We start from the raw sequence: 20,762 nt of genomic DNA on the forward strand, positions 1-20,762 counted from the left end.
CTCTCTCTCTCTCTCTCACACACACACACACACACACACACACACACACATACACACACATACACTCCAACAGGAATAAAGAAAATTAAATTTTTACAAAGAGTGAAGGTCTGGTTGATACTGAGTTACCAGCAGTGCCGGGATATGTCTGTATGGTAGTAGCTGTCCCAAGTCAATGAAAACCCACCTGGCTCTGTAGAATGGCTGGGTTCACAGAGCCTGTGGCCTCTCTAATCAAGCTTGCCTGTAGAAGCATCTTGGCTTCACACAACCTAATACTTGCTACAAATTTCCATAGACGTCACCTGGCCCTATGACTTACCAGCTGGATGGCGTCCTTGACTCCATGGATGGACAGGGCCTCCTGGGTCAGGAGGTGAAGGATGCGGTTGCTGTGTGCGGCCTCCTTCCCTCCTTTGAGCAACAAGCCGTTGCCACTTGCAATAGCCAAGGCTGCCACCTGCAGATCAAAGGGAAGACAGGCCGAGTGAGAGTAAAGTTTGCCTTGCTGTGTGCCGGTGTTCATTAATACAGTGTCTACCTCACCTTTACCAGCATCCAAGTACATTACCAACTCAGTTTATCCTACTCTATACTGAAGCCCAGGAAGGGTGGTGACACCCCACCGCTTATACACGTAGGACTGGCAGAAAACCTGTGAGATGTCTGACTCTGGGGAACTAACCTATATGGCTTCCACAGAAGCACCAGCAATGCAACCTGAGTTCCGAGGCCAGGGTCACACACAATCCCTCCCCACTCTGGTCACGGGGAGAATGGGATGCTCAACTCCCTTCACGGTAAAGAACCAGCTCCACTGAGTCAGCAGAGGCTGGGAGGCACCTGTGGCCACAGCCCACTGTGGTCCTGGAACAGAACTGGGCGTTCTACCTGCTCGGTGCTAAGAACCTGGAGAACATGAACTCGAGCCAGCAGCCTGTGAGGAAGAGCACACTGCCCAGGGTAGGGAAAGGACGAGCTACCCCACTAAAGCGGTGAGAGACGCCAGTTTAGTCATCCTAAGCCTGAAGCTGGATTTTCTGAATACTTTCCAGATGAATGAAAATCACCCAGGTTTGGCAAGGGAGAGAAAAAGGCTACCAAAACTTTTTGCCTGGACATTTAAATCTCCAGATTAGGGGTTCTTACTTCTTTCTATTTGCTTGAGTTGCTCTTGCGCCCCTTAGGAAGGTTATGCAAACTTCCCCCGACAATTTTTAGGATTTGTGTTTTGTTGTCCAGGGCTTACACTTCAGGTGAGGAGCCCTGGCCACAGTGGGAAGCCTATTCCTTGTGAGGATTCGGGTAGCTGAGAGGTGTCATTTCATAAAGAGCCACACAGAATCAGAACCCATACACATCTGCTAATACCAATAAATTTTCAGTTACCACGAGGCTCTTCCACAAGAGGCGTTTGTGACCAGAGGGGTAGTGAGCCTGGCTGAGGACAGACAACCAGGGGGAGGGGTCCTAGGAGGACCAAGCTACTGTGAGTTCCAGCCAGGAAGTACCCTCCACAGTGCATTGCAGGTTCCACAATTCCCTGTGCTTTACACGCAGAAGAGCTGGATCTTCATTTTAAAACAATTTCTCTTTTGAGACCTCAGAGCCAATACAAAAGGCAGAGTTGATCTTGTCCCACTCACAGCTCCGCGGGGGAAATGATTATCAGTTTCTCAAGACAAAGTGAGGCTGCCTTCTACTGTACCTCATGTTCCCAGCCCTGGCGCTCTGACGTGTGCTAACCACATTCCTTAATCAGGGCTGCATGCTACTTCCACTAACGACAGAAGCGCTTTTTCTAATAATGTTCCTACAGGAAGCACTCCGTGACGCTGATAACGGAGTCTGTGTGTGGGAGTAGACAGGTGTTGGGTAAGTGACGGCAGCAGGCTACAGGGTGTGCAGTCTCAGAACACAGTGCACCATGAGCCAGGAGAGCCGGGAAAGTGCTTGACCCGTCCTGCAGGATGACTTGGGCTCAGGTGACAGCTCTACACTTATGAGTGTGACAATACTGACTTTATAATGCCCGGTTGCATCTCTGAGCTAGGATGCCTGGAAGGTTGCAGAACATAACCCACCCAATAACAAACTGACAATGCCATGGAAATAGTTATCTTTGGGGTTGAAGAAAAAGATCCTTTTCTCTCTTACACATCCACACGTTCATACACACACACACACACACACACACACACACACACACACACACACACACACACACATCTTGTGGTGACTTCTCTCTAATCCTGATAATATCTGCTTCTTCCAACCCATTCCCAATGGCAGGGCCATGGTCACACACACCTGCGGAAGGCAGTCAGGGCGAGACTCAAAGATCACCAGTAAAACGCCTATTGGGACAGTCACTTGCTCTAACTCCAGGTTCTTTGCAATCCGAGTCCGGCGCAGAACACGGCCCACGCTGTCCTGGGAGGAAGCTGCGATCTGCCGCAATCCGATGGCCAGGCTGTTCAGTTTAGACGTGGAGAGGCTCAGACGCTTCAGTAGAGGGGTCGCAAGCCTTCCTGAAAAGGCAGCAGGACATGATAAAGCGGCAATTTGGGCAGGCTTTGGCCACCAGCTTTACTGTAGCAGGGACAGACACGGAACTAAGGGTCTGGGTGATGCAGCGACATGCAGTCCACATAGCTCTTCCTGGGGGACGGGAGGGACGGCTTGAAACTGTATCTCGTGTCCCAAAAATCATCACTTTCAGTGTGCAGCAAGTACGTCAGAGCATTTCCAAACAGGGATGCCGGGATCCTACCTGACAGTTTAGACAAGAAGCCGTGATGTACTTGTTACACATAATCCACCATGGCTACCGACAAGCCAGCCATCTGGGGTATGGTATCTGGGTTATCACATGCTAACTGTGAAATATCAGGTCTTATGGCATCAAGAACAATGATGATTTGTCTTCTTTTTCTTTCTGTTATTGTTGTTGTTTTTATTATTATTATTTGTGACAGGGTCTCACTCTGTGACCACCACACCCAGCTAGCCTCCACAGTCTTAAATTGGCATAGCAGAGAAGGAAGAAAACTGGCCTAGCTGACTGTAACTGGTTATCTGCGATACGACATTAACCATATCGCCTACTCCACCATGAGTGCCACACAGAGCGCTCTGGACAGCACCTGTGACGACCATAAAGATAGCACACTGGTGAAAGGGCCCAGGAGATAGCTCATCTTTCACTGCAGGCAACACAAACCACTTGTGTGGCTCTTTTATATGGAGAGTTCATCTGAACTGGAATCCTGAGCCCGCCGTTGGTCATGTGACTTTGGGTGAATGACAGCCTTGCTGAGTGGACTAATGAGCAGTAGCTCCCTCGGCCACGCTAGGCTGTGCAGTTTAAAGGCGACCCTATTGGGAGAGCCCTTAGCACAGTGCCTGTCAATATGATGGTCTCAGCTATCAGCAGCTGAGCAGCCACAGCAGCCAGAGCTCACATGACTCCTGAGGACAGGGAAAGCGCCTTGGAGGGCTGGACTAAAACATCTGGAAATGGGGCAGGAGTAAGGACCACGAACAGTTAGCAAAAGCTTAAGTGCCACTTGATAAAAACTACACATAATTCATAATGCGATTTCTTCTCACAATCTCTCCCTTGGACAGACATAAGAATTACCATAAAAGAAAGAAGGACAATGATAAATGCATGCACAGCTCCCTACCCTCCGCCTCCTCCAAGTCTTTTTTATTGGCTAGCAGGATCTCTTCCCGCTGGTCCGTCAGCAGGTCAGCCAGATGATGGATAATTTCTGCTCTCTGCAAGAAAAGCAAATCATGAAGACACCAGGTAGGTCCCAGAATGCACGTGCTTTTTCGTCTACCCTCATGGTGCCAGGCTTGTCCCTGGAGCCGACGTTGTCAGACTCATTAGGGACCCACGGCTCAGCACTAGGGAGAGGATATGTTGAGTTATAGAATGTGTCCATGAGATAAGCTGGAATGAAGTAGGAATGACACATGGCACAACTTTACAGATTTTGTATCCATAGACATTTTATTTCCCAGGTAAGGTTTCACAAGTGGCTTTTCTTTAAAATTGTTCTTTTATTTTATGTGTATAAGAGTTTTGCCTGTATGTATATCTACACACCGCAAGCACGCAGTGTCTGAGAAGTACAGAAGAGGGCGCCAGATCACCTTGAACCTGGAGTTAAAAATGACACAGCTACCATGTGGGTGCTGGGAATCAAACCCGGGTCCTCTGAAAGAGCAGTCAGTGCTCTTAACTGCTGAGCTACCTCTCCAGCCCTCTGGCTTTCCTTTTTGGTCAACTATTGGCTATCATTTTGGGAAATGTGGTCATAGGTGTGACAAACACTGAAGTAGAGCTGAGTGGCCCGAGAGGAGCCAGGCTTTACCTTTCCTTACTTATAGTCATTCTCGCCTCCCTTATCAGACCAGAGTGTGCCACAGAAGAAACCTGTACCACTCCAGCCACAGCAGCACAGCCCCAGGCAGCCAGTCCCCTTCACCGTGATCTCCAGCTCTATGGCATTGCTGCTTACACTGATTCCCCGTGGACAAGGAGGGGAAGACCACAGAGCAGGCTCGCAAGCGTCCCTCTGTAGGTGACTGATTCACCATGGACAAGGAGGGGAAGACCACAGAGGCTTTGAAGCTTCCCTGCCAGGTGTTACAGGAGATTCAGAAAGGACAGGAGGAGGTAACTCGCCCATGTGCCCATGCCAGCCAAGTGTCAGATCCACACTTTCCTAATCTTGTCTTTGATCAAACCATGGTGACAGAAACGCTGACTTCAAAGGGGAGCATAAAATTAATTCTGATAATTCTGCTAACACTAGGAATAAATGGGGCCAGCAGACTTGACCATTAACTGAAAACCTACCAAACCGTGAATGAGTGCCTCACCTGCTCAGGCTCTAATGTGGCCAGCATCCTCCCTCCGGACCGAGCCATCTCTCCCTGCTGCTCCACTGTAGGGCCTGCAAGAGCACATGCAAGCATCAGACCACGGTCAGCTTCACACCTCTCACCTTCCCAGCCCACACTTCGCTGACCGCAGAAGAACGCCTGTTATCTTGGTATGCGTGGCTGATACCACGAGATCACCAGGGCCACAGAATGGTGTGTCCCCCCCCCCCCCGCTGCAACCAACAAAATGAAAAACCACAAACAAACAAATCCATGACAGAATAACTCAGGGATAAACAGAAACTTCCCGTGTCTGACGTAACGGGAGTCTGTGCCTTCCAGAGTACAACTTCATTTGGGCATGCACATTTCTCATGTGCACATCTTCGTGTGTGCTTCTGAGCACACACCCCGTCTTAAACACCTCTGCATCTCTACTGCTCATTAGTCCCCAGCATCTAGTGCAGGCTTAGCAAATGTTTCCTGATTTTGGAGAACAGGAGGACTAACTAGGCAGGTAGATTAAGACTGTAACACAATCCAGTTCTGTAAAATGTTTAAAACCGTAGAGTTTGTGATGTGACCACACTGATTTCATAATCTGGATCTGCATGCAGGACGAGAGCTCAGGCTTCAGTTCCATCTAGGCTGGGGTGGCACTGGCTGTCACCCACAGGCCCTGGGACTTGAGGCAGAACAACTCACCTGCAGGCTTCACTTCTGAAAAGAAGGTGCCGACTTTTTTCCCCTCCACTATGTCTGTGATGACGTGCCCGGACACCTTTGGGTGGGTTCCATTGGCAATGACGACAGAAGTACCACCTTGCAAAGCCCAGAGGGCTGCCTTCACCTAAGGGATTAAGTTAGACCCAGAGATGAAATTCAGACCTAGACACACACAATCTGAACCTGCACAATGACAAAAGATACAATTTGCTATCTAACAAGTGAAATAAACGGAGAGGAGTGTCTAACAGCTCAGATCTGGGAAAACACATAGAGCCCCCCCATCACTTTCCAGTCCAGCCTCAGCATGCACTGCCTGAAGGGGAACCAATGTGCCCTGTTTCCTCTGAGAGCCACTAGAACTGACTCAAAATTAGCACATTTTGATTAGTTATACCTGAGCATTTTGATTTGTCATGCCTGAACCTAGCAACACCTGAGCAGTTAGAGAGGCGGCGGGAACAAGTTTGTGCGAACAACGCTGCTCTTTTCCGCTGCTGCTGCTGTCTAATGCTCTGCCTCAGGGTACACAGAACAATTAACGGAACAATTGGTGGGAGGGAAAGGAGTCTTGAAAAACTTCCAGAAATAGCTGAGATGATAAAAGATTTATTGTGTGAAAATTTCACAGTCCCTGTCCACTATGGGCTTACAACACTGTGGACAGTTAATTTTCATCGTCTACTTGACTGGATTTGCATTTATCATGGAGATCCACTTCAGAATGTCTATGAGAGCATTTCCAGAAAGGTGTAAGTGGAGAAGTAGGACCCTAAATGTGAGCAGGGGTCGCAGGCTGAGTAAGGAGAAAGTGAGCTGGGTACCAGCTCATCTTTATCTCCTCATTGTGGATACAGCGTGACCAGCTGCCATGTCAGCCACTGCCATGACGGCCCTGCCTCAAAGGACTCATTCTCTAACCGTGAGCCAGAAAAGCCTTTGTCAGCTATTCTGTCATAGCAACCAAAGGTAATGAACACACGCATAAAATGTACTGCTTATGTTAATAAAAATACATGGAAACACATACGACAGTCATGAAACATACTTAGGTATGTACATATTTAAGTGCATGTGTGTGGTATCTGAACCATAAGCTCTCAGGCAAGTTTAGCAGTAGAAAATGATAAAATACCATTTGGGGCTCGAAGACTGAAATAGTTCAGTAGCAGCTCACCTTGGCTTCCATGCCCCCTAATCCCACTCTAGATTTGGTTCCAAACGTCACCGACTGCTGGTCTCCAGGGTAGAATATGTCAATGAGCTTTGCGTCATCTGTGCCTGGGGGACTGTCAAAGAGGCCTAAAGAGCGGAAGAGAGTTGGCATCAATGCACTGACCCAAGTGTGTCCCCCACTGCCTCCCCAGGCACTTGTCACTGCACACAAACAAAAGAAACAAAAGCAATGAACATACTGAACACCTGCCTCACCGGGAAAGACAGTGAGGGATCGGTGAGCCGACCCGCACTAAGCAACAGCTCCAGCACCTTTCGCGCTCTCTTAACCAGCCTTGAACAAATGTCTCCCGACTCTGAGCGAGGTCACATCCTCGGCACAGTGCCTAGAGCAGAGGATCCTTCCCTCTGCTATCACTGCTTATCTCGCTGCACCTCAAAGATACAAGTCAGAGAGACAAGTGCAGAAATAGCACAGTGGCCACAGAGCATCTGGGCGGGATGAGATGTGAAGTGAGTACTCATTAATTCTCTCTGGACCCTCTGACTGATACCTCCTGGCTATGAGTGAGTGTCTTGGAGGGTGGATGAAGTCAGCAGGAGGGTTACAGCCCTCGGCATTAGGGCTGGATCCATTACTATGAACATACAACCCATATGCATCTGAGCTGGGGTTGGGGGCACCACAAGGAAGTAAAATGTAATGAGTGTACACCATGAGGTTAAAAAAAACCCTCACAGTTTTACTTTGAAAGCACAGAGACCAGGAAGGAAAAAGGAGGAGGGTAAAAGGGGCCTGAGAAAACAGTGCTAAATCAAGACCAAAGGGAGACACACATTAGGGGGATACTGCCCACAGCTGGGAACAGCCTACAGGACATTTTAGGTGGGATAGCATTTTGGTTTTGTGTTTATGTGCACACGTGCGTGCAGGTACACAGGAGTGCATGGGTATAAACACATGCATAGGTGTACATAGGTATAAACACATGCACAGGAGTGCATAGGTATAAACACATGCACAGGTGTGTGGAAGGTAAAGAACAAGCTCAAGTGCCATTTCTCAGCCACTATCCACCTTTATTTGACTTTTTAAAGACAAGAGTCTCACTGGAACTTAGCAAGTGGACCAGGCTGGTTGGCACCAAGCTGTTCTACCTTCTCAGCTCTCAGATGACGCCCTACACCACTCGGCTTGGCCTTTTCTTGTTAATGTTTGTTCTGTGGGTCAAACTCAGGTCCTCATCCTTGCAAGGCAGGGTTTTGCCCAGAGCCACCTGCACCCCCACCCCAAGCTGGTTTTGGCTTTAAATCACTGCTTTTCCTGCGCAGGATGCCCACATTGTCCCAGATCTCCAGGACAATCCTGGTCTGTAGAAACCTTGCTACCTAGGACGGAGCAAGGCTAAAGCATGAGCCCGGCCGACCTGCAAGGCTCAGGCAATCCCACAGCTCCAGGATTTTGGGCAGGGTTCTCCCCAGAAGGGGACGGGTGCAGACTGAGGGGCCGCTCAGTTTCAGGTAACACTGTGGGAAACTGTCCCACTGGGAGACATTTTCCTGAAGCCCTCCCAGTATGCTGTAATTCTTCCTACTTCTCCCCCTCCCTGCCGCCTTTCAAGCCCACCTTCAGGATCTTTAACACAGGATACTGTTCTAAGAATGAACACTTGATGGCAAAGCCGCTTATCACTAAAGCCCGAGTTTGAGTCACATGACACTCACAACTTGTCCTCTGACTTCAGCCTAAGGATTTCTCATTAGGACATTCTGTGATTGTAACACAGAACAGACAAATTAGAACCCTCGTACTCTGTGGGTGGCAACATCAAATGGCACAGTGGCTGTGAAAACCACTAAGGTGTTTTTTTCAATACCAAGTTACCACAAGAAGCCACAAGTTTTCTCTCTCCTGCCCCCTCTTCCTCACATCTCTCTTAATTATAGAGTTGGGGGATTGGCTCTAGGGTCTTGATCAAGATAGGTAAGCATTTTACCATGGAGCCCAACAATTACACTCTTTTTTTTTTCGAGACAGGGTTTCTTTATGTAGCCTTGACTATACTGAAACTCAGTCTGTAGACCAGGCTGACCTTGAACTCACAGAGATCCGCCTGCCTCTGCCTCCCTAGTGCTGAGATTAAAGACATATGCCACCACCACTTGACAACAATTATACTCTTAGATGAAAATAAAATACTCATACAAAGTAGATTTATAAAAGCATTATTAGTAACAGCAGAGACGCCCACCAACTAATGACTGAATAAATAAAATGCAGTATGTCCAGAGTTGGGCATATTATTTGGAATATAAAGAAAAAGAGCATTGGTGCATGCTATAGTATGGATGAGCCTTGAACTACACTAAGTGGAAGGAGTCAGTAACAAAGGACCACATAATATATGATCCACTCACATAAAACCTCTAACAGGCAAACCCAGAGACAGAGCAGACTGGGGGTTGTCTATGGCTGGGAACTGCTAACAGGGGTGAGGTTTCTTGCCAGGGCGAGGAAAACAGCTTATAATTGATAACGGAGACGGCTGTACAGGCGCGTGAGTGAGTGCAAAGATCGCTGAACTGAAATCTTTAAATAGGTGAATTATGTAGAGTGTGACTATTTCCTTGAAGATGCTTTTAAAACAAACCAAAACGAAAGCACCTAAAAACACAATTTCTGCATTCAAGCTGCATTTCCCAGAAACACCCACCCGAGTCACGGAAACAGCTCACGTGGCTCAGGAAAGAAGTCCACAGTGAAAAACAATCGGAAGGCAAACTATGTGCGAACGAAAGAAAAGGGCACCGCTGTGTACCTACCTTCTACGTCCGAGAGGACAATCAACAGGTCAGTCTTCATTTCCACAGCCAGGCGGGCCGCCAGGCTGTCGTTATCCTTGACACTAATAACCTACAAGGCGGGGAAAGTAGTGCCTTAGCTGTGCAGAGCTGGGCTCTGGCAGGCAATATGGAAGGTTCAAATATGCAAATGAGAGCTCAGGCCCCACTGCCTGCCCCACACAAACATGCATGCCGAGCTCTCCAAGCCATGCTCACACACAGAACCCTCTACACCACTGCAGCACCTCACCCACTGACTGAAACCCATTTCAGAGGTGCCACCGCCGCTGTGGTTCTGCAATGCCAGGTCTCCCAAATCCTCCTTTGGCTCATGCCCAACGTCCAGTGTTAGTACATGCAGCACAGCGCGTGTTAGTGTCGCCAGCATGCTCGACTCTTAGCACTACGTTACCCACATTTACCCCCTGGAGATCACTGTTGGGCTCAGCTGGGGGGACGACAGCGTCATTGGTGTTGACAATGGGGACGATGTTCATCCGAAGCAGCTCATGCAGTGTGCCGTTGAGATTCCGGCGCTTCTGCTCATCGTGGAAATCCAAGTTGGTCACCAAAATCTAGAGAGATTCAACAGGACATGTAGCAGGGAGGAAAACCATAACTTCCTTGGAACGGCACTGAACTTCTGGAATAAAACACGCCTTTGGATACTGATCCAATTCCTTGCTTGATTTTCCTATCTTAATGAAACAAATTTTTTTTGGCCACTCTGGAGATCAACCCTGGGGTCTGGCATTTCTAGCCAGGCAAACTCACAGTGAACTATACTGCTAGCATGTTTAACCAACTGTCTGAGAGACCCCTGAAAGAATTACAATTGTCTGAATGATTTATTTAATGATGCTATAGATCTCATCTGCGTCAAAGTTGGGAAACCGGTGCACCTACTTTAAAGGAACATTAGAGTGATCCAAGACTTGATTGAAAAACTATCTTTGTACTCTAGCGTCTGAATCAGGAGCTGGCCATAGTAGGACTTCTGTGCGAGGTGGGAGGGCCACTGGTTACCTGTCTGGAAAAGTGCATCAGACACTGGGGCTAGGCTGTCTCTAGTTTGCTCTGAAGCCGAGCACTACCAGAGTTAAGACTGTATGTGTATGTGGGAACAGGAGTTGGAGCAGAAAGAAGGCTAGACAGAACTTAGCTCAGGGGAAAGATCAGAATAAGGTGCTCACGGGTGGACAGCAGGAGTGGAAGTCATCAACGGGTCTGCCTTCATTAAAGAACTAGAGTATCAGGCAGAAGGTAACAGGGGAGAAACGTGAATGAGAATGACAGGGAGAAATGAATGACAGCATACTCGGGGGGGGGGTTCCCTGCAATCCCTGCCACGACGGTGGGAGGAAGGCGCTGACACGGACAGCGGGTGAGGCCTGCACCAGGGTCTGGCTAGGAAACACAGCCCTGTCCCTGCCACAGTGTAAGGTGAGGAAGCATTTCTAGAGAGTGTTTGTTCTGCAGACACTCCACAGGGTTAAAGCTGAAGCCACTAGTTCTGGCCCCCTGTGAAACTGCAGATGAACAGAAGCAGATGGGTCCAGGAGGGGTATGGGAGGGGTGAGCAGGAAGTCTGAAGGTCTGGGGAGACACCTGTGGCGGGGAAGCAGGCGCCTGTGCAGAGGGAATTGGCAGCGAGAACAGGGCAGACTCATCTCTGTGAAGGAAACATGAGCCGCTGCTGTGCTTGGGTGAGTCTTTAACCTGAGGCCCGTGCAGTGGGGTCTCAAGCCCGCTGATAACGGTCATCTACACAGGGTTTCTGCAGGGAAGAAGGAACCACAGGACAAGGTACAAAGAGCACACATGATAACCCCCTGTGGGAGAGGGGCCAGGGCAGAAGAGACCCTGGACTGGAGCTTCCTGGGAACAGGACGGGCAGAGCTTTTACCTCACTATCAATGCAAACAGTGGCAGCGACTTCTAATGGAACTGTGGAACTGTCACTACACAGGAAGCTAAACAAAAACTGTCCAAGAGCATCAACCTCAAGGAGAAAAATAGCAACAAGAACAAAAACCCAAAAGTGCAGTCCCTGGACCATAAGTGTGCTCACCAGGCTCCAGGCACTGACAACTAACACTGCTGATGGATTAGAGAAGAAAGATTAGATGGTACGTGTAACGGAAATGGAGACTTCTATTGCGTTCACACTAACTCGTGGCTCTCAACCTTCCTAATGCTGCAACCTTTTAATATAGTTCCTCATGTTGTGGTGACCCCCAACCACAAAATGATTTTTGTTGCTACTTCATGAATATAATTTTGCTACTGTAATGACTTGTAGTGTAAATATCTTTAGAGACACAAGTTTGTCAAAGGGGTCGAGACCCACAGGTCAAGAACCCCCATACTAACTGAAAACTAAATCTCAGGTGACAGCCACAGGCCATAAGGGAAGAACTCCAGGACCTTCTGCTTCGGCACACTTGAGAACACTTACACAACACGAGAACACGACTGTGGGTGGCAACCACAAAGAAAACAGAGAATCAGAAAAAGCAAAAGGAATTGAGAACACAAAACCCAACACATCTCCCATCTAAAATAACAGACACATAACTAGCAGGGTCAAAGGTACCAGAGGAGTCAGCAAATAATGTCAGGCTTTTTATCAGTTATGTGACTGTATTTTAGGTGTTTTTATTTATTGCACAGCTGTTCAGGTTGCTACAGAGATGGACACTTTGCATTGGTATAGATCTTGGTTTATTTATACAAATTTAAAGTCAGTTTTGTTATACTGTGTATATATATTTCTGCTTTTGATTAAGGTTTTTTGTTTGTGCAACTCATTAAAAAATGTAACATATAGTTAAGAAATAGGTTAATAGATAATCATGTATAATAGTCAAGCTTGCAGTCATGTTAGTTAGATTTTCTAGGTATATAGAGATATAATTCAGTTAGATAGGTATTCTTCAAACTTTTTAAAGGCTACAGAATATGGCATTTAAAGTGTTTTAAGAACTTAGGACTTTGCATGGCAATGAGACATGCTCCTGACAGCACCAATTAATTCAAGAGGAAGATGGGCATCGAAGAGGCTCCTTATGGAGTTTGCTAGCCATTTGGGCAAGAAACTGCTCTTGCCTGGACTGCTTGATGTTATGCTGTGTGAATTAAACATGCAGGACCCACAGAAAGATGACTGCTGAACTTGCCTAAAGGTGAAACGGTTCCTGCTTCATGAAAGAGTCTGCAAGACATTCTGCAGGACACAGAAGAAAGCAACTGCTGAACTTTTCCATTACAAGGCAGAATAAATCTTTAAATTTCCTGCTTCACGGAAAAGTCTGCTGGACAGTATGGGCCTATAGGCTAAAGAAGGGTGCCTGCAACATTAAGAAGAACTTTGGGTGACTGTCCAGGCAGCAATATGTATCTGTCAATTCTAGACTTTTGGAAGTTGTTTATAATGCACTTCCTGTTTACTTAGGTAATATATTCTTCTGAAGTCTTTGATGGAGTTGAATAGATAGTTACAGTTTTCCTTAGTTATTATAAATGATAAACTAGATATAAATATTTTAACTATAATTCTTGCTTGATACTTGTCTTGTTATATGTAATTTTACTATGTTAAAGTTAAAACCTCCCTTTTTATTTAAACAGAAAAGGGGAGGATATGTGGGATTCCCCTCTGTATGCTATGAATAGCATTGGTTAATAAAGAAACTGTCTTAGGCCTGCGCAGGGTAGAATAGAGCTAGGCTGGGAAAACTAAACTGAATGCTGGGAGGAAGAAGATGGAGTAGTAAGACACCATGCAGCCGCCAGAGGGAGAAGCCATGTAGCTCTGCTGGAGACAGACGCCAGAACTTTACCTGGTAAGCCACAGCCTCATAGTGATACACAGATTAACGAAGATGGATTAGTTTAAGATATAAGAGTTAGCCAGGAATATGCTTAAGCTATTGGCCAAACAGTATTGCAAATAATATAGTTTCTGAGTGGTTATTTTGGGTCTGAGCAGCCAGGAACGAACAAGCGGCCTCATACAATGTATTCACACCCAACAGGTAATTAAAATCACAGTTTAAAGAAAGTCAAGACATTTAGGTAAAAATGAAATAATGTAGAAAAAAGACAACATTTAGAGGTAAGTACTCAACAGTAAGTCCCATGAGGATTGGAACCTTGTACCAGAGAACCCCAAAGCCAAGCAAACTTCTTTGTACATCAAAAGTGACCAGTATTCACTGGATAAATGTAAGACAAGCCATTCACTGGCATTCCTTATTTCCCATCAACAGATTATGTATTTACTATAAATGACAACCAGGCACACAGAGAAGTAAGCTACTTGGAGTCACAGAAAGCAATGAAAGTGAAGTTTAATTTGCCTGGTTCAGGAGCATCTGCCTGAGTAGCAGTCTCTAGAGCACTGGGGAATACCTGGGAGGGGGGTCATGCATCAGATATCCTGCATATCAGATATTTATATTACGATTCATAACAGTAGCAAAATTATAGTTATGAAGTAGCAACGAAATAATTTTAAAATTGGGGGCCACCACAGCATGAGGGTATTGAAGGGTTGTGGCATTAGGAAGGCTGAGAACCACTGCTCTAGAGTTACTACCTCAGTAACTTGGGGACTTGAGGTGTACAGACACCAGATGCTATCTTAAGTACTTTTCATGCATTTTCTCCTTGAGCCTTTCCTAAAACTCTCTGAAGTAGGTACTGATAATACCTCATTTTTCAGATGGGGAAACTCAGACAGACACTTAGAAGACCACACGCTGGCACCTGGCTGCAGGGCCTTGCTTGCAGGCCTCTCACTCCACAAGAACCGCCCCCACAGGTCCCACACCCCCAGGGAGGCCCAGTCTCTCACCTGGGCAGCACAGATGCTGTACTGTGTAAACATGGCCTCGTACAAGGCCATCAGCCCACTCTGTCCAGCAGCTGCACAGGCTCGGGCCTCTAAGACTGGAATCGCCTGCAACACACCAATCAGACAGTACGTGGTGGGGAAGGAGGGGAGACCTGAGGACTTTGGGGACAGGGTTAGGGAAGCAGCACTCACCAACTCTTTCAGCTGGTTCTGCCCTGAGTGCAGAGCCTGCCGCACACTCTGAGACAGAAGGATCTCATGGCGCAGGCGCTGCTTGCCGAAGGCAACGGCTCCACTGGTGACCAGCATCATCTCTCGGCCCTGATTCTGCAGCACTGAGACCTGGCATGGAAAAAGAAAAATGCACAAGTCATGGTACTGCCCTCTTCTCTCCTCACAAGAGACCCAGGCAGGGCGGACGTGAGTGGATTCCAATACTGTTCTAGGGGACAGTGGTCAGCTCAGGAAGAACTGCTCAGACTGTTTGGGTGAAACATTCTTACACGGCTTCAAGTGTCTGTTTAACAGGCAGTAGGTAGAAAAGAGATGATGTAGGTGATGCTAACAATGTTGGAAACTTGATACCACTCTCGATTCCTGTGGGTCACCTTCACCAGGGACAGATGCTGACCCTGCTCTACCCTGCCCAGGACCAGCTATGGTCACTTGTGATACCTTAGATAGATTTTTTTTTGATACCTTAGATAGATTATCTGAAAAAAAAAATCGAAGACTCACAATGCAACAGTCAATGCTCCTAACTGTCCATTCCCCTAATGACTGAACCCTGCGACCTGTGGAATTCACAGTGGCTGCTAAGAAGTGTAATCTACAACAGTCAATTCTGTAAACCAGGCTGGCCCTTAACACAGACAGAGAGGCCTGCCTCCTGAATGCCAGGATTAAAGGTGTGGGTCTCAAATGCCCAGCTTAAAACAGTCCATTCTTATCTTAGAAAATTTCAGTAGCTGGGGCCTGAGGAGATGGCTCAGTGGTTAAGAGCACTGGCTGCTCTCCCAGAGGATCTAGCTAGGTTCAATCCCCAGCACCAACATGGAAGCTCACAACTGTCTGTAATCCCAGTTCCAGGGGATCCAACACCCTCACACGGACATACACGCAGGCAAAAACAACAATGCCGTTGAAATAAAAAATAAATAAAGAAAATAAAATTTCAGAATTGGCTAGATAGATTGCTCAGTGGTTATGGGTACATTCTGCTCTTGCAGAGGACCTGAGTTTAGTTCCTCGCACCCACGATGGGCATTTCACAGTCACCTGCAAACCTGGCTCCAGGGTGACCCAATGCCTCTGGCTCCACGGGCACCTGCATGTATGTGCACATACCCACATAGAGACATGCATACAGAATTAAAGAAATCTTTTTTTAAAAAAGATGCCTTGGTCATTTGATTTTTTTTTCTTTTTCCCCTTGGTTACTGGAGACAGGGCTTCTCTGTGTACCAGTCCTGGCTGTCCTGGAACTAGGTTTATAGACCAGGTTGGTTTCAAAGTCACAGAGATCTGCCTGCCTCTGACTCTCAAGTGCCAGGATTAAAGGTGTGCGCCACCCCTGCCTGGCTGGAGATTTTTTTTTAAATCAGTATTTAATCAAAGTGGTGAGGATGATTTTATAAATCATACCCAGTTTTAACTCCTCCTAGAGCTAATTTTCCTCTCCAGTGAAGCCTCCACAGCTCCACCATGGTTTACCCTCAGTCCCAGCCCTCATGCATTATGTAGGCATCTCAGTAGCAATTCTTAAAACCCGGGAATATGCATGTATGCAAAACCATTATCACCCAAAACATGTGAAAGGCCTCCTCCGGATCAAAAAGCCAGAGCTCACATTCCCGCCCAGATGCCTTTTAGCTTGCTTAGACTGTGAAGCAAGTTAAGCCCACCGAGCACAAGCAGTTAAAATATTATTAGTCTTTTAATCCATACATTTTCGTATCCACCATTTTCTGTTTTGCATTTTTTCTGCTCATCTGAGCCTCTCTTCCTTCATGACTTCCCAGCCCTCATTTTTCTGACTCTGTCCGCTTCAGGTACGGAGGCTTTGGCTGGGGCGTGTGCCAAGGATTTTCTTCAGGTTGTCAGCTTAATGCCCAGTTCTCTTCCTTTCTGTGATGTTGGCAGCAACTGTTGACCACCACTGATTCACTCTTCCCTTGGGGTTTGCAATATGCTGATATTCTAACTTAGACATGTGCTGATCAAACCCAGGGCCACGGAGCTGCCTCCCTGAGCCTTGCCATCAATGAGTGCCTGAAGTTACCATGAACTCACGGGTTCAGACATCTTACTGCACCTGAGCAGTTGCTGTCCTCATGCAGACTTTCCTACCTACGGCCATTGATGGCACCTGATGCTGCCTTCTGAACCCACCTAAAATGACCGGCTCTCTAGATAAGACTGTGTATAAGGCCCTGACCTGACTGCTGGAGCCTTTCTATCAGACCCAGAACAGCGAAAGGCGAGCAGGTGACTGGAGAATGTCTCTGCCAGGTTCTCCCAGCCATCTCATCAAGTCTCTCCTCTGATCAGCATCTTTCATCCCCTGGGAGGCTGAAGCACTCATCTAGAGGAGGGTCTAGGATGCAACCCGCTGTGATGCTCACTCTGCTTCCCAGCCTCCCTCGCGGTCCCATCGCTGCTCTCAAGCTTGCCTTCTCCCTGGCCCGTCTATTCTCACACACACTGTTCTCAACAAGTTGATCCTCTGGCATCGACTCGGAGACCCTGTTTTAGTTTAGCAGAATTTTCCACCTTGATAATTACCTGTTCAACAATAGATGCCAGACGCCCTAATGCCAGGCCGCACTCATCTCCTCTGGTCACCACGGCACTGCCGAGTTTAACCACAATTCTCTTGGCATGCTTCAGCTCGCTTCGGTGGGCAAAGGGCTTGCCATGGGCACGACTAAGGGGTACTGTGATAAAAGGGATGTTGCTCCAAGAACGAACATGTCTGACAGCTGGAGGCTGGACTGGATCTGTATATCCCAAAGTCAGGGAAGAGAGAGAGAGAGAGATATAATAAATTCTGCAATGAAAAGGTGCGTGCATATTAACTGGCTGAGCTATTGCACTGTATCTCTAGTTCTTAAATAAAGTCCCCTTGTTGTTTTGCTTTTGAGTCAGGGTCTCAATATGTAGCCCAGGCTGGCCTCAAACTCACAATCCTCCTGCCTTCGTCTCCCAGTGTTAGGATTTCAGGCATGTGCCACCATGCCCCAGCACACACAAATCCTAGAAAGATTTGTCTTACACAATAACACCAAAGAGCCCCTTCCTTCGTTAAACAGCTATTCTTTCAAGTGACCACATTTCAGGTTATGAAAGGCAAAGAAGATAGTCTGGCACCTCACAGAGATGCTCACTGAGGCAAGATCTGGGACGGGGGAGCTGTAGCATCCTTACTGGACCCACAGGTACACTGGTTTTTCCTCCTGTGGAGATCCCAGGGACTGAAACACTCGTGTATTTGTTGTTGGAGCTGCCTGCCTTCTCCAAAACAGCCGCCCTACCTCAGTCTTCAGGGTATTATTCTAAATGACATGTGTATCTACGTCTAACTGTGACCTGACAGAGAGAAGGGTGGTGGGGAGGCAGACTTACACCCTTGGGGTTCAGACCTAGATCACCAATGGCATTAACAGAGCCCTGTGCTCCACCAAGTATCATGTGTCCCTTTGGCAGCTGTCAGGACCACGCCTGAGGGCTCTCTGTCTCTCTTATCTATTACAGGGCCTTCCTTGTCTTGGGCACCTGAGTACAGCAACCTGATAAGAGTACCTCAGGGGCAGAAAGAAACAGTACGCAGTCCAGGTGGTGAAATGGCAAAAGCCAATCAGAGCCCAGCAGCTGGGCTAGCATGAAGAAGGCGTGAGATCCACACAGTCTCTATCAGCAGAGCAGCATGGTCTGCCCTAGAGTCAGGCAGTCAAGAGACTTGTAGGCAATGGGGCCCAGACGAAGGCTAATAAAGTTGAAGAGGGGCCATAAATATCAGCAAGGCTTCAAGCAGATAAGAACTTAATGGAGTTCAATGGGGCATTCAAGGGCAGTTTCACTTGATTCAAGGTTTAGGAGTTTCCTGTTGAACAAAAACCATTTTATCTTCCCCTCGAATGACCCTACCATTCCTTTTTTTTTTTTTTGGCTTTTTTTTTTTTTGAGTTAGGGTATCATGTAGCCCAGGTTAGCCTCAAATTTACCAGGTTGCCAGAGCTAGCTTTGAATTCCCAGTCTCCCTGCTTTTGCATGTCTAGAGCTGGGAACATAAGAGTGCCCTACCATACCGGCTTCTTGGGGTATTTTTTACACTCTCTAATTCATTTTACTTTTTAAGGTTTATGCTGAGGACTGCTGTGACTGGACCTTAAATCACCTTAATGGTCATGTAAGCAAGCCTTGGTACCCAGCCTATAGAGCTCTTGGAAGGTGGTGCAGTCTTTAGGGTAGGACCTAGCAGAAGAAGGTATGGTTTCTGGTGGTGTGTCCTTAAAGGACCTATGGTGACCCTTGTCCCTCTCCGGCTTTCCAGCTGCCACGAGGTAAGCAGTCTTCTGTCATTCGCCTCTGAGTGAGGCACTGCCTTACCACAGGCCAAAGGGTGATGGGACAGCAATCATGCATTGCAGCGACCATGCATTGTGGCATTGCAGGGACCATGCATTATGGTGACCATGCACTGCAGCAATCATGCATTATGGTGACCATGCACTGCAGCAATCATGCATTGTGATGACCATGCACTGCAGCGATCATGCATTGTGGTGACCATGCACTGCAGCGATCATGCACCGGAACCTTGGAAACCATGAACTCAAATAATTCTTTCCTCATTGCAAGCTGATTTTTCCCAAGTATTCTGCCACAGTGACAAAAAGCAGGCCAACACGTGGACTAAAAAGATTTTGATTAATAGGAAAACCAAAAGCATCCGGGTAGTTCTTCCTCAATTTCTAAGAAATCTTTACCTCCTGGACACCAAAGAAAATCTGTGTCTCTAGAGGAAGTTATGTGTGCACACGCGTGTGGTAGTGTGGGTGTGTGAGAGGGCTGGTCATGTTCAAAGCGTGCCATGGGTTATACACCAAAGGATACAATGCCCTTTGTCACAACTTTGCACCCTCCTCTGAGTCCGAGAAGTTCAGTGATTAATGAGACCGCAGCAGGCTTCAAGAAGGATCTTGATATCGTCTCTCTCTCTCTCTCTGGCCTTTCGCTTTCTTCTGTTTTTCTCTGAAAACCCTGTGAGGTGGTTTGAATGAAAAATGTTCCCCATAGGCTACCGTATTTGAATAGCTTGGCTCCAGGTGGTTTGGGGGAGGCTATGGAGCCTTTCAGAGGGGCAGCTCTGCTGGAAGTACATCATTAGAGGTGAACTTTGAGGGCTTAGAACCTCATGCCACTTCCTGTCCTCCTCCTGTGTCCTGTGCGTGGATAAAATGGAATCAGCCAGTCTCCTGCTGCTGCCAACAAGACAGGCCTTCCCTGCCATTATGGGCTGGAGATTCCGGACACTTAAGCCAAAGCAACCCTTTTATCCTGAAAGATGCTTTTGGTCCTGATGTTTACCACAGCAGTGGCAAGGCACACACCTCGTCACGCTGCCTTTCTTATTTCTTCTCTGTTCTTTGCTCTCCATGTCCAGTTAACCCAGGGCTCTAGCGCCCAAAGAAAATGTCAAAAGTCAGAAGAGCCTCTTTTTATAAGTGTGAATAAATAATATCAAATATAAAGATACCAAAAACTAGACCAGGTGATACACACCTGTAATTTTAGTCCTCAGAGGATTGAGGAAGGGGGATGATGAGTTCATGATCAGCCTGGGCTACAGAGCAAATCTGAGACCAGCCTGAACTACTCGGAAAGTTTGAGTCCAGCCTGGGCTACCCAGTGAGATCCTTCCTGTCAATAAGTAAGTAAATATTTAATATACAATGGAACTGAGCACACTAGTCACATGCACCACGTGATGACCCTGTAGAGATTTCCTCAGGCACCGCCACAGCAACAGGAAACAGACTAACAGTTATCATGACCATGGTTTTATCGGTTTTTTATGAGTTAAGGCTGATAAATTCTCCTTTAGTTATTAACCCTATTTTATAAATAAAGAAACCTAGGCCAGCAAAAGACACCTAAGGTCATGCTCAACTTCCTTAGCGATCAGGGAAATGCAAATCAAGACAACTTTAAGATACCATCTTACACCTGTCAGAATGGCTAAAATGAAAAACACCAA

At 47.2% G+C, this 20,762-nt stretch overlaps 1 protein-coding gene across 3 annotated transcripts in view; it reads right to left on the minus strand.

The window, feature by feature from the left end:
* Aldh18a1 (aldehyde dehydrogenase 18 family member A1) overlaps positions 1 to 20,762 on the minus strand; it is a 36,126-nt gene that overhangs the window by 9,548 nt on the left and 5,816 nt on the right. For 2 of the 3 annotated variants that reach the window (XM_005352258.3, XM_026781487.1), the window contains 11 exons: positions 17,288 to 17,502; positions 14,696 to 14,845; positions 14,504 to 14,608; positions 10,062 to 10,220; positions 9,625 to 9,715; positions 6,803 to 6,927; positions 5,605 to 5,749; positions 4,897 to 4,970; positions 3,690 to 3,783; positions 2,311 to 2,531; positions 323 to 460 (listed from right to left, as the gene is read on the minus strand). In XM_005352258.3, the coding sequence (XP_005352315.1) occupies positions 323 to 460; positions 2,311 to 2,531; positions 3,690 to 3,783; positions 4,897 to 4,970; positions 5,605 to 5,749; positions 6,803 to 6,927; positions 9,625 to 9,715; positions 10,062 to 10,220; positions 14,504 to 14,608; positions 14,696 to 14,845; positions 17,288 to 17,502 (1,517 nt within the window). The remainder of the gene's footprint in view (positions 1 to 322; positions 461 to 2,310; positions 2,532 to 3,689; positions 3,784 to 4,896; positions 4,971 to 5,604; positions 5,750 to 6,802; positions 6,928 to 9,624; positions 9,716 to 10,061; positions 10,221 to 14,503; positions 14,609 to 14,695; positions 14,846 to 17,287; positions 17,503 to 20,762) is intronic. The other variant, XM_026781486.1, reaches the window with a different exon arrangement.

The sequence above is a fragment of the Microtus ochrogaster genome, chromosome 8 (assembly GCF_000317375.1).
Source record: "Microtus ochrogaster isolate Prairie Vole_2 chromosome 8, MicOch1.0, whole genome shotgun sequence".
NCBI classification, from domain to species: Eukaryota; Metazoa; Chordata; class Mammalia; order Rodentia; family Cricetidae; genus Microtus; species Microtus ochrogaster.